The sequence below is a fragment of the Lepidothrix coronata genome, unplaced genomic scaffold, assembly GCF_001604755.1.
Source record: "Lepidothrix coronata isolate B3197 unplaced genomic scaffold, Lepidothrix_coronata-1.0 Scaffold15, whole genome shotgun sequence".
In the NCBI taxonomy this organism is placed as follows: Eukaryota; Metazoa; Chordata; class Aves; order Passeriformes; family Pipridae; genus Lepidothrix; species Lepidothrix coronata.
The window spans coordinates 1,625,608-1,639,573 of NW_016690195.1; the positions used below are offsets into that span (position 1 = coordinate 1,625,608).

Sequence of the window (13,966 nt, forward strand, 5' to 3'; positions counted from 1 at the left end):
CACTGCCTCTCTGTCAGCCTGTGCTTACTACATGGCATAGAGAGGATTTAAGGCTGCTTCTTAGCATAGCATTGAAGGAGTTCTGCTAGAGTGTCACCTGTTCCCCTCTGAGTATATTTATTGTCCAGTACATCTGCAGCCATGGATGCGGGGGGGTCCAGCCCCCACCCATAAAGCCAAGTAGGCCAGGGAATGTGCATTCCTCAGGTTACTGCAAGTGCTCATTTTTGAACTTCCTGACACAGCACTTGTGAGTACGCTAGCAGAAATGTTTTCCCACTTGTGTTCTTTAAATTCCAATGGAAACCGTTTTTAAAATAGGACCAAACGTTCCACTTCAGAGTTTCAAATGCGAAGATGATTGCAGCATCGTACTGGTTTTTAAAATTGACTGCAGACCAAAATATGATTCATCCATTGAAATAAAAGCACATTGCAGCTCTCATGTGGGCTGTGTAGAGTTCCAGCTGAGCAGGCCAAGCTGCCATTCCTCACACACGCTCAGTAGCCCCGTCCCTGCCTGGGGCTGCGGGCGGGCTGTGGGTCGCTGAGACCCCCACAGGCTGTGCCCCCTGAGCTGGCCTAGTTGTCAGCTATAAACAGGAACAAAAACACATTTTGGAGAAAGAAAATATTCAAGATGTGAAATTTCTTCTGCCTTCCTCCTTCCGTTTGCCCTTACTCCCTTTGCTCTTGAGGAGTTTGGGGTTTGCTATCTGCTGTTATTGGAAGACCAGAGGGATAGCATGTAAATCAAAAGTCTGCAAATTCAAATCAAGTTTAGGAAGATACTTCATAATCTGACTTTTGGAGTGAGGTCTGGATCTTAGCAAGGCTAAAAGTGGTTTGGGTGAATTCAAATATAGTAAATTTATTTTTTTTTTAAAGGGGAGGGAGGAAGGTGAATGTTGACCTATTGAAGACCTCAGCTTCTCAGTCTTGCAGATTTTAAATTACAGTCTTATAATTTAAACTCTTGTCGATCTGTAATTGTTGTCTCACCATTTTTCTTTTGCGGCCAGAGACAAATTTTTCTCATGGTGTAGGGGATAGAATTTCTGGCCGTCTTCAGCACTCCTCACTTCTCAAGCCTTTCTTGTCTCTCTCTTGGCTTGCTGTGGAGTAATTCTAGCCTCTCCTTTTACTTATATATGCATCCCTGGGGTTTTCTGCAGCATTTTCTTTATACAAATAACTGCAAATTTAAGTGTTGATTTTTGGGAGAATCATAGAAAGTGGAAATGGGAATGACTTATTATAATACATTATTCAGACCAGTTCCCTGCTGATGCATAATTGTTCCCTATTGTATATTTTACAGTGTTCTGTCAAATGTATTTTTAAACATTTTGAACACTTCCATCATTTCCTTGAGGGACAAGAGTCCTTTTTCTAACAGTTCTCCTCATCATGAATTCCTCATTTTTCATCCTAAAATTTCTTTTTTTTTTCATTCAGTTGCTTCTCTGATGTTTCCTATGCCCTTGGCATAGGGATTGATTGACTCATATTGTTTTATTCTTTTCCTGATCCTTGATTTTATTAAAATGCATATGCTGTTTTCTACCTTATAAAGTATTTTAATCAAGATACACGTTCAGTCATTTAACTTTTGATGAAAATGTATTTGTCTTACCCAGATACATTTCATTTGGAACTCCCCTCAAGTTTTTGATATACAGAATCATAGTCAGTTTTGAAACCTCTGGGTTTTAGCTTCCTTGTCATTATGTAAAACCTTAGTTATTGACCAGTTTCTGGCATATTTGGCTGTACAGTCAAGTCTGTTACCCAGATTTCAAATGAATCATATGCTGTCGTCTTGGAAGCACTCAAACGAGTTCTTTGAGATTATTACCTCCAATGCAAAATTGTGTCAATGCAACACTCCTGCTTCCAGAATTAGCTCAGTTTCACTTAAAGTTAAAAAAGAAAATGCTTGAACTCAGTAAGACCAATGCTGAGTTAAAAGTAATATATTTTGTGGGGCTCAAGCTAATTTTGTGCATTGAGGTTTCTTCATGTTCTGTTCCTAGTATGTAAATTTCAGAATCTTTAAAATTATTCACATATTCCAATCCTGCTGTGCCCCAGGTAATGAAGAGGTGACAGTGCTGCACTCCTTGGAGGCATGACTGAGCAAAACAATCTCCTGAGAGTCCCATGATTCCTTTTTTTTTTGACTCCGCTTACACACTGCATTTCCCAGTGCCCTGAGGGTAGTGTTTATATAGTTAATGTATTAGGTCATGCAGGGATTTTCTGCAATGTAAGTTCTTGTCATCTGAGATATTTTCATCTTTAAAGAGCTACAACTTTGAAATAATTATTAGGTATTTTATAATATAAACACATCTTAGGATAATAAGACTACCTGTAAATGTATTATTCAAAAGAGATGTTCGACTAAATTTAGTGGATTTTCTGAAAAGCCAGTGAATGATATAGGTTGCTATATACAGTATGTGATGATATCTTTCAGAAATGAGAAAAATAATGAAATATTGCAACATTTTGCTCCACATTGGTACACCTAAATGTTTATATTAATAGTTCTGAAGGAACAGTAGCTTAGAGATCAATTTAATTGATTCAGTGATGTTCATTGAATGATATTCAGTAATTTTGACAATGCTTTACACTATATATTCTAAAAAACTTTAGAATGTTAGTTCTTTATGATGATCTACTATCACAAAACAAGATATTATTTTATAGATCCAAGTCAGAGATAACAACCATATTTACAACAGCTACAAATCTGTGTTTTGGAAAAAACAAGTGCTTTGGTGGTAAAGAGGATGATATTGTTGTTACTATTGTTATTTACAGTATACTAGACAAATGCTAGACACAACATGTTCCCTAAAGCACTTACTATAGAAAAGGGAGTGTACCACACCATTCTGGTTATTGTAATTAAAGAACCATAAAAATGTAGAAATTCTCATAGAAAATATACAAATCTGTTGTATGCAGTGACTGCTCTTAAATAACTATTGAGAGCTGATTTTATAAATATATATAGCAGGAATAAAGGGAAGGAAAGACTGTAATGTATATGCCATACAGTACAAACACTGCTGTAAAGTCATTGCCTGAAAATTGATCAAATAAAAACAGAAGAATGTGCTAACTTTTGATCTTTTCCATATAGATCTAAAGTCATGATCAATTGGTTTCAGTAGGTTCTTTGAAATCACATAAGGGTTTGTATGTGCCAAGTTTTATATGAATCACATGATAGGGTCAAGAAACACGAATTCCAAAGCTGACTTTATATACCTAATTCACATATGACCGTGATACCACGATACCATATGTTGGTATAACAGTGAGTATGTAAATACTATTCTTGAAAGGAATTCATTCAGTAAAACTCAAAGCAATTATTGCAGTTTTTAATTGACTGAAAAAAAGGAGAGAATAGCATCAAGAAAAGCTCCTTAAGTTGTTGAAGATGAGACAGATATTCAAAAATTAACATAGCAGTCTTGATAATAAAGAATGATTATTTAGAATTTAAGGCCTATTATGCTAAAATTGAGTACTCTTATAATGAAGGTCGTGAGTCCCTAAAGAATAAAAAGCATTTTTACACTACTCTTTTTGCCATTTGTAATACTTGGAAAATGAAGACAAGAATAGCACTTGGACAGATTTAATTTTAATGTACAATTGTAAATATTATAGACTGATCAAAGAAACACAGTTCATGCATGCATGCAAGAATAGCTGCGGATTAGCTATTGAGTGAAACTCCAAAGGGAATTATATAACTGCACTGCTATCATGCTCTGTTCCTGAGATCTCATAGCATTCTTGTTTTTTCACCTTCGTAATTTACTTTTCCATTATTATCTTCTCTACCTGGAAATGACAATACAGTCTAGAAGTAGGAGATTTTGAGCACCAATTCTTTTGTAAAGACTGCATAAAAGTGTCAATAATTAATCATTAATTAAAGTTAAAATTGTATGCTATTTAAAGTCATCTTGGGGTAACTGATGAATTTTACTCCTATTTTTGCAGGTTTTCTAAATTTTGTGTAATTAGAGCTCTGTGCTCTTGCCCATGTGTGCATGTATTATTCTACATATACATGTGTCTCTAGGCACAAATGCTATGTATACCAGTCGTATTAGGTACAGTATTTCCCATATTACATTTTAAACTTTTTAATTTTGTTAATCAATTTTATGTGTAGTATTTTGTTATGTATCACCTTCCTGGAATAGCATTAATGACTGTGATAATTATCATCTGTAGATCCTGGGAAGACTCTGCCGGAAGCTCTGGATTATTGCAAGATTTGGTTACAGACAGTAGCAGGAGAGGTAGATGCTAGAAGTGGTATTCCACCTCCTCTTGTCACTGTGCAAATTAAAGACTTCCTTAATGGACCAGGTAAGCATTGCACTTTAATCTTTCTTTTCTAATATAATCTGTTTGTAGATTTGCCCACATAGACACACATATAAGTATATAAAGGAGAGAGAGGGACCTTTTTATACAGGACAAGGGGCAGTGGTTTTAAACTGCAAAAGGGCAGGTTTAGATTAGATGCTAGGAAGTAATTCTTTACTTTGAGGTTGGGGAATGGAAGGTACCTGCTTCCAGTCCTAGAACAACTGAAATTTTATTGCAGTTACATTTAGAAAAGATGACTTTTATAATGTTTCTGAAGATTTTTATAAGCCATCTTCTCTTGGGTTCTTTGAAATCTGGATACCTGGTATTGGAAATTCCAATCATATAAGGTGTTGATACTGTAAAATTTAAAAATTAGTGATATTGTATTTCTTTAATTAATGTAAGTAGTGTAGTATAAAGGATTTGTTAGCATTTACATAACATAATGTGACTTAAAGTTTCACTCCTAGTGTCAGAAACTCCTGCAAACTAAAGTATGTCACCCTTTCTGTATTTTGTGAATTATGTATTTATAGCTAAATTACAGTGTAGAATAATTGAGGTTATACTAAAAGTTAGAAAATACATATACCTGTGCCATCATAATTATATTCTCATATCCGTATTTGTTATCATTTGTTGAATTAACTTATTTTTTCTACCCTGAGTGTTGTTACTTCACTCAGCACACAGAGTGAGCTGTTATCAGTCATTTAGTGAGCAGCTCTTCAGTACTGGGTTTTCCTGTTCATTCAGTTACCTATTCATACAGTCTTACAGCACACTACCTAAACCTGGATCTACAGCAGAATTACTTATTGCCTCTGCATTGCTTACTGCTATGCAGGATCTGAACACTATGGAAATACTAATTTACCTATGCAACCCTCCCATGGGTGATGGAATACTGTGCCCTTGCCGTTTCACAGAAGGCAACTGAGGCACAGGGATGTTAAAGGTTTTCTCATTATATTAAGGTTATCAATTTAAAACAAGTAATTTAATTTTCCCAGGTACTTAAATATAGAATATGGTGTTGGAAACACAGTTCATATTGTCTGTGGGTGAAGCAATAATCACTTCTGAATATTAGAGCCCAGGACATCAAATGGAACAACCAGCGAATGAGACACACGTATTTGCCCCCTAACTATAAATACTGCGGTTAAGTAGTTTGAAAAAACATTTTTTGCACACAGGCAGGAGTCTCAAGGAAAGAATAAAGTATGTGAACAACTGCATCTTTGCCTCCTTTTTTGGTTTTCCATGCTCTCTTAAATGCATTATTTTAAGAGAAGATTTTTTAAAACGACTTAACAATGCAAAGCTTTTTTTATATTGACTGCTATTGGGCTTCATTAATAGACCTTTGAACCTTCAGACCTACTGCATGTTCTACTTCTGCTACCATTTGAAAAAAAGGACTAATTGATAGTAATGGTAGATTTTCATTTTAATCAGGACCAGCACAAGAGGGGTAAAGACACCTACTATCAGGGGACTTTTCGTCACTGATGCCAGATTGGTTTTCTTTTATCCTTCTCCCTCTGGTTCTTTTGTGTCCTCTCCCCCCAAATTTGGCAGATTTCCATATTCCCAGACCCTTCATCTGTGCATTCTCGTTTTCTCAAGGTTTTCACTGTAGTTTCCTGGCACAGCTTTATATTTAATTTATTCCACACCTGAATGTGTTTTCCTGATGCTGTCCTGGCCAGCAGGACAGACTTCTAACTAAACTAGCATGGAAGTTGGTACCAGCTTGCAAAGTATATATTCACAAGCAATGCAAGTGTCCACCCTAATCTCAACAATTCAGTGTTAAATCTCTCCCCTCCATAGTGTTTGGCTAAACAGGGAACTGAAAAACCACAAATTAATGCATCATAACCTTCAATCTATTTATTCTCACAGAACATTTAAAACTTCAGAGATTTCTTTCGGGATTTATTCTTAGCCAAAAGGCATTTATTATTGTCTTTTTGCTGCTAATTGGAACTATCATTACACATGACTCAACAGTAATTACTCTGAATTTTAATGAAGTGTTTTGCCAGTGTAATATTACAAAACAGCTCTGCATTCCCTTGCAGAGCAGTTACCACTATGAGATCTTCTTCAGTAAACTAACCTTTACCAAGAAGCCTTCGTCAGGGTATGGAAGTTTCATTGGATGACTAATGGAAGGCTCATTCTGCATGTGATTGCATCAGAACAGCACATGCAAAGAGTTATGAGAGCTTGACAACTCCCCAGCAGGCTACTGGAAAATGAGTTACTAATTCTCCTGGGGGACAAGAAGTTCCCTAACCACAGCTTCTTCCATGGTGAGGTAGCTTGGCCGTCAGCAAGCCTGGAGAAAGTGTTACACCACCAGTTCGTAATTCAGCTGGTACTTGTTCATTGAGGACAAGAACTCAGCAAAACTCTCAAGAGCTCTTGCAAAGTCAACAGACAAAAAAATAATTTGTGATGGGAGACATCTTAGCTAATAAATTGAATAAATAAAAGCACTGCTGGAGTATGGTAATGTTACAGGCCTTGAAGGCTATTCTTTTTGGGTGAATATTTGGCAAAAAATGCGGCTACTAAGTGACCTATTTTCTAATTGCAGATTGTCTGTTTTCATATTCATTTATGTACGTATTTTTTATAACTGCAGTAAGTAAATTGTTGAAATACATTGGATTTACTAGTAGGTGCTACCTGTTGGTACAGCTGATCAGCTGTTCTGAAAAGTCAGCACATTTTTTGAAAGCTGTGCCCATGCAGACAAAAATCTGGTGTAGCAGTTTGGATAACTATCCAGTTTTCTGTGTAGGCTTTAAGTGTTCAAAGTTCAGTGATTTAATTGTAATGCCATTTTTCTCTCAAAATACATTGTTGATGTGCTGAGGTTAAATTTCAAATATAGCAATCAAACATGCCTATGTTTTATAATGCAAACTGCTATCAAGCAGTTAACAGAAAAAAATCTGCAAGTGGTTCCCAGTGTTTGCTGTGTTAGATAAAACCAGTACTCCTTGCAAATAGTTTGTCAGCTGAATCAGATAAGTAGATAGTGTTCCACAGAAAAATCGTATGGTTTCACCACACAGGAAACCAGGTTGTCAGTCTATATTAGCTCGGAGATCAAAAAACTGCAGCAAGTAGCTAAACTTGGAAACCACTAATTAAATGAGAATAACAGGATACATTAATGCACTTCTTGCCACATGAGTTGATTATTTTGTACATTTTTGGCAACTAAAGAAAAATTATATTTCTTCCAGATTTAAGGTAATAGGATCCTAGGAGAAATAAGCATTCATCATCAGGCCTGTGGGAACAGACCTCAGCTTTAACCCCACAATGTATTAAAGGACTATTTTTTCTCTTTTTACAGAAACTAATTATTTTAAATGTTTAAAATTCCATTTACATCAGTTTAAGTGATTGTACCTCTAATTCTTGTCTAATACATAGCAAACTATCTATTGCATCAGCATTAGATATAATTCATTAGTTGAGAAACAAATATGACCATCTTATTTCAATAGCTTTTGAAAAATTAGTCTCTTTAGTTTCTAGTCCTTTCTCTGGATTATTTTTTAATCACCTTTCTTAGTTATAAAAGCTGTCCGTTTGATGTAGTTTTTTCTGCATGGAAATGATACAAAATATGTTTATAAAGTACAGCTTCATACAAATTGCCTCAAAATACTTATACACACAAAATATAGGTGGTTTATATCAAAGTCCTCTTCTCCCAGCAGTTTCTTGGGAAGGTGTTAGGTGAGATGTGAGATAACTGACGTCCTTTGTAAATAATTTCTGCACCACAAACTATCCAAACAAACTAAGAAATGTCATGTCCCACGGAAAGATAAAGTGATAACTGGGGACTGGGGGGGGTTGCTCTTTCCTACCAGTCCCTCCACACATGGTTTGGGCACCACAAGGGGCACGGCAGTGGGTCTAGGGATCAGAACTGCACCGTGGCACACTCTCCCTTTCCTCCCCCCCCCTTCCCCCCGGTTTGCAGAGGCAACAATTGTATCCATTACCAAGGTCAGTGGTGTGGAGAAACCTGGAAAATAGCAGCTACCAGAAACCCAACTAGAATAATATCTCCAGCAGGTGATAGATTAGTTGGAACAAATTGGAACCATTGCACTTTAGCAATCCTGGTTTCTTTCAAGCTGTTTTAAAAATGTCGTCATTTTAATACACAATATCAGCCCTGCGGAACAGTCCACAGCAGGTTAATTTGAATCATATGATGTATCACTGCCCTCAGCTGACATGAGCTCCGTTCCATGTGTGAAGCCATAATAAATCCATTCCCAACCGAGGCAAATTCCCTGTGAGAAGGTGAACTAATCCAGGCCTCACACTGGCATGTTAGCCCTCCATAATTGAAAGCAGGGCCACCTGTTCCCAGCACAGTTAGCCTATAGAGAGAAAATTAGCATTAGATCAGATACTTAATATATTGAAAAATCATTCATACTACTTGCAAGTTCAGCTGTGGGCTGCTTAGCATGACATCATATATAAACCTAGGAATGTGCCCACTTGATCCCAGTTTAACAGTTTTGTTAACCATGGTGTTTGTTAACTTTGAAAGGAGAATTTTTTGATTTAATGAGAGCTGACACGTGAGAAGGGGAACTAGCCAGGGTGCAGACTTTTCTAATTAACTCTGGGTCATTTGCAAAACTTTTGAGCTTTCTAGTAGGTTTTTTTTCCCTTTGCTCTTTTACAAACAAGTTTTTAAAGCTCTGACACTGTAGCCATGAAATGATATTTATTTGATTAAGAGGGCAAAGAGAAATATTCCAAACAGGTGTACCAGCCTGTAGGTATTGCTTTGGATTTGACACATCTATTGTCTGTAATATCAATGTAATAATGAGTAAAATTATCAAAGTACCTTTCTGAAAGCAGTATCTACAACACTTATTTTAAATTTAGTTTTTTAAATGCCTAAGTACTGAAAATGAAACCTGCACACTGAAGCCACGTGGATAAGTGGGAAAATATTTTCTTGGGATCTTTTTCAGTGTACTGGCATTCTTTTAAAACTTATTTCAAACATTTGCTCCATTTTCTGAAACCCTTTTTTTTTTTTTAATGTGTGTCTTAAAATAGATCTATTATTCAGCAGCTAGGCAGAAAATAGAGAGCTAATATTTATGGGTTCTTTTCTTTTCCACAAACCTGCTCCATGACCTGGAACAATTTATTTTGTCTCACCGAATTGTGCTTCATCTTCCCTGACTCTCTGTTGAGAGAGTTAATGTTTCCCTTAGCTAGGGTTTTCCTTTCATGATAGTGCCTCCCAGTGCCCCCATTATAGTTTTTGGCCTCACCATCCACCCCTTGACACACTTCTGTACTGTATTTGGTGGCTGCTCAGTTGCTTAATTTTGGTCAGCATCTTATGAATAGCAGTAACTCTCTGTCGCTTAATTATGCTATCTTTGGTTTTCTTGACCTACAACCATTTATTTTGGTTTACTTCTGATAATTTAAAAAAATTAATAGAATTGCTTCACTCTGAGCCTTGTCTGAGATCTCAAACCTGGGCACTGGCCAGTTAAAGCTATTAATGTCTCGGTGTCACCTTTGTGTAATGTCAGTGACATACTAGGTCATGGAAGTAGGTGTTGTTGCCACTGGGGAGCACCCAGCATGGCTCACGTTGATGAAGCTCCCTGAAGGCTGTAGTTTGCCATATTGGCTGTAGAGAGCTGCTTCTGTGGGGCTGCATCACGTAGACAGCAGTAGGTAGGAATACTGAGCAGTGACTACCAGCCTCTTCCAGACTAATTGGCATCTGTCTCACAGAAGCAGAACGCAAGATGGACTGCAGATGGCCTCTGAAGCCTTGTCTCAAGTTTCTTCCTCCTTTTCCCTTGATCCAAATTGGGAATGATGAATTAGAGGATAAAAACAATTCATTTGGATTCTTCTTGCTTTTCAATTTCTCTTAATTTGTCTCTCTTTTGATGCCTGACCAGAGACAATTGAGAACAGTACAGCTAGTCTTTTCTTTACATGTCTCTTTCCTACTTTTATAAATTTAATTTTTGCAATTCAGCCATTACCCTGTTGCTGAAGGGCCACCCTAATTCCAAATCAGAATCAGGGCTCAGGATTACCTTTACCTTCCTCAGATTTCCTCTATTTAAACTCCCTACACCAGGATGGGTGGCTCAGAGAGAAAAAGTATCACTGCTGGTAAAATGTTTCATGCCATTGTCTGCTTCTCTCCTGTTTAGGACTAGGAAATTCAATCATCCTAAGAGTTTAGGACAAATAGTAGTTTCTTCTATAGGAGTAATGTATATTAAAAAATTTAATATTTTACAGCCTTCTTGGAGTAGAAGAGAGTGAGATCCATGTCCAACCTGAAGGAGAAAGACCTGGTCTTTTCTATATTAGCTATGAGGAAAAAAAGATCCACTGCTGAATGAGGAGTATGGAAAGTGAACAAATTCTTGGAAAATGCCATATTTTTCTCTCTCACCCTTCCACATTTCTTAGTCTGTGAAAAGATCCCAGTCTTACAAATCATAGAATCATTAAGGTTGGAAAAGATCTCCAAGATCATGGAGTCCAACCTTTGACCAAACACCACCATGTCAACTAAACCATAACACTAAGTGCCACATCCAGTCATTTCTTGAACAATACCAGGGATGGTGACTCCACCACCTCTGTGGGCACCCTTTTCCAATGCTTAACCACCATTCAGTGAAAAAATTCTTCTTGATGTCCAACCTAAACCTCCCTCAGTGCAGCTTGAGGCCATTTCCTCATGTCCTGTCACTATTTGCCTGGGAGAATAGGTTGACCCCCACCTGGCTACACCCTCCTTTCAGGGAGTTGTAGAGAATGATAAGGTCTTCCCGAGTCTGCTTTTCTCCAGCCTAAACAACCCCAGCTCCTACAAATGCTCCTCATATCACTCTCCAGACCCTTCACCAGCTCCATTGCCCTTCTCTGGACCTACTCCTGCACCTTAATGTCCTTCCTGTAGTGAGGAGCCCAAAACTGGACACAGGATTCGAGGTGCAGCCCTACCAGTGCCGAGTACAGAGGGACAATCACTGTCCTGGTGCTGCTGGCCACACTATTCCTGACACAGGCTAGGATGTCCTTGGCCTTCTTGGTCACCTGGTCACACTGCTGGCTCATGTTCAGCCTAGGGTCTCTTCCAACAAGCAGCCTTCCAGCCACTTTTCCTCCAGCCTGTAGCACTGTATGGGGTAGTTGTGACCCAAGTGCAGGGCTAACACTTTGTCTTTTAAATCCCATAGTCTTAGCCTTGGCCTATTTATCCAGCCTGTCCAGATCCAGCTTATAAGTAATTTTCATGGAGTTTACTTTCTGGTATTTAAGATTAAAAATATACTATAGTATTTTATTAGTCATAGAAAGAGTAGCATTGAGTACTTTAAATTATGGCATACATTAGAATAAGCCCAGTGACTTCAGTAAGAGCTGGGATTTACCTAAAGCAACATGCTAGGAGCTCTGTTATTTTGGTGCTGCTTATTCATCCCTAGCCCACTGAATAAAAGGTCCTTTTGAGTAATATCATTATCCCAATTTCACAGATTAAAATTATACCTTCATAATACAAATCTGAATGTTATGGAGAACAAGGGTAAAATGCTCATAACCCTGAAATTTTTTATCTGAAGCCCTAAGTAATAAAATGACAAAGAAAGAAATTGTTTCAGACAGAAATTTCAGGGCTACTCATAGGTTTTCTTTTATAGATGTTATGATTTAGTTCAAACAGGCCATATTGAATCCATTGGGTTTTTTGTAATAGATTTCAAAATACATAATAAACGTAAGTAATATGATGACTAATGGGTCAAGTGAAGTTGGAACTTTTAAAATGAGAAAATAGCTGGAAACGGTTTTCAGGAAACTATTCCAGTTGATTTTTGTCCCCCCACAAGGTGTACATTAACATAAAACTCTGTAGAATTGCCTCTGGGACCTGAATTCCCTCTCTGATTTCATTATTCCAAAGTGATTCTTTTCCCTTCACTGTTAAGTCATCTCCTGGTGTGGTGGGAGCATATAATAAGTGTAATCTATTTATATTTATCTAATCTCCTTTTAACTCAATAGTTATTTCATCATTCTGTTTCCTAGTAGCTGTTCAGAAAGTTGTAAAGGCTAATTAGAAACTAATAATTGGCATACATGGATTTACTGGATAATCTGAAGAGAAGTAGTGAAGAAATTGAGAGAGAGAAAGAGCAATTCAAATTCTACACTCAAATGCTATACTGCAATAAAAAAAATTCCTTTGATACCATCTAGCTGAGTTCGATTTAAACATAACAGAAATAACTCACTTGAATGCTACCTATTTAGAAGTACAGTAATTTTTTTACTATTTATTTGCTGGAAATAGATAACACCTGGCAAAATAAGTCATTGCTAATATATCTTAAATCTAAAGAAATCATTGAGGTATAATTTTGGTAGCCAGTCACTAGTGGCAAAGGAGAGTGATGCAAAAGTTGGGTTCTTAGGCCCTGTGCTCTTCAACATCCTCCTATATGACCTGGATGCAGGACTGGACGGGATACTAAGCAAGTTTACAGATGATACAAAGTTCAGAGGAGCTGTTGACTCCATTGAAGATAGGAAGACCCCACAGAGAGACCTCAGCAAATCAGAGGAGTGGGCAGTCACCAACCATAGGAAGTTCAAGAAGGGAAAGTGCCAGATTCTGCACCTGGGATGGGGCAACCCTGGATGTACAGACAGACTGGGGAATGAGATGCTGGAAAGCAGTGATGTGCAGAGGGACCTGGGGGTCCTGGTTGACGTATGAGTCAGCAGTGCCCTGGCAGCCAGGAGGGCCAGCTGTGTCCGGGGGGGCATTAAGCAAAGCATTGCCATCCTGTTGAGGGAGGGAACCATCACACTCTGCTCTGCACTGCTGTGGCCTCACCTTGAATATTGAGTGCAGTTTTGGGCACCACAATATAGGAAAGATATTAAGCCGTTAGAGAGCATCCAAAGGAAGGCAACAAATATGGGGAAGGGCCTTGAGGGGAAGCCGTATGAGGAGTGGGTGAGGTCACTTGTTCTGTTCTCCTTCAGAAGAGGAGACTGAGGGGAGACCTCATTGCAGTTACAATTTCCTTGTGAGGGGAAGAGCAGGGGCAAGCACTGATCTCTTCTCTGTGGTGACCAGTGACAGGACCTGAGGGAATGGCCTGAAATTGTGTCAGAGGAGGTTTAGGTTGGATATTAGAAAAAGGTTCTTCCCCCAGAGGGTGGTTGGGCGCTGGAACAGGCTCCCCAGGGCAGTGGTCACAGCACCAAGCCTAACAAAGCTCAAGAAGCGTTTGGATGATACTCTCAGGCACATGGTGTGACTTCTGGGGATGGTCCTGTGCAGGGCTAACGGTTGGACGCATTGATCCTTGTCGGTCCCTTCCAACTCGGCATAGTCTGTGATTCTGTAATTGGGAAGTTAAAGGTGGCTTTGAGCTACTTTTTGCCCTGTCCTGATTTTGGTGTAGTTTTGGAC

General features: G+C 38.2%; 1 protein-coding gene across 5 annotated transcripts in view; it reads left to right on the top strand.

Moving 5' to 3' along the window:
• Positions 1–13,966, top strand: part of VPS13B (vacuolar protein sorting 13 homolog B) — a 429,201-nt gene that overhangs the window by 316,510 nt on the left and 98,725 nt on the right. For all 5 annotated transcript variants that reach the window (XM_017806398.1, XM_017806401.1, XM_017806402.1 and 2 more), the window contains one exon: positions 4,270–4,407. In XM_017806398.1, the coding sequence (XP_017661887.1) occupies positions 4,270–4,407 (138 nt within the window). The remainder of the gene's footprint in view (positions 1–4,269; positions 4,408–13,966) is intronic.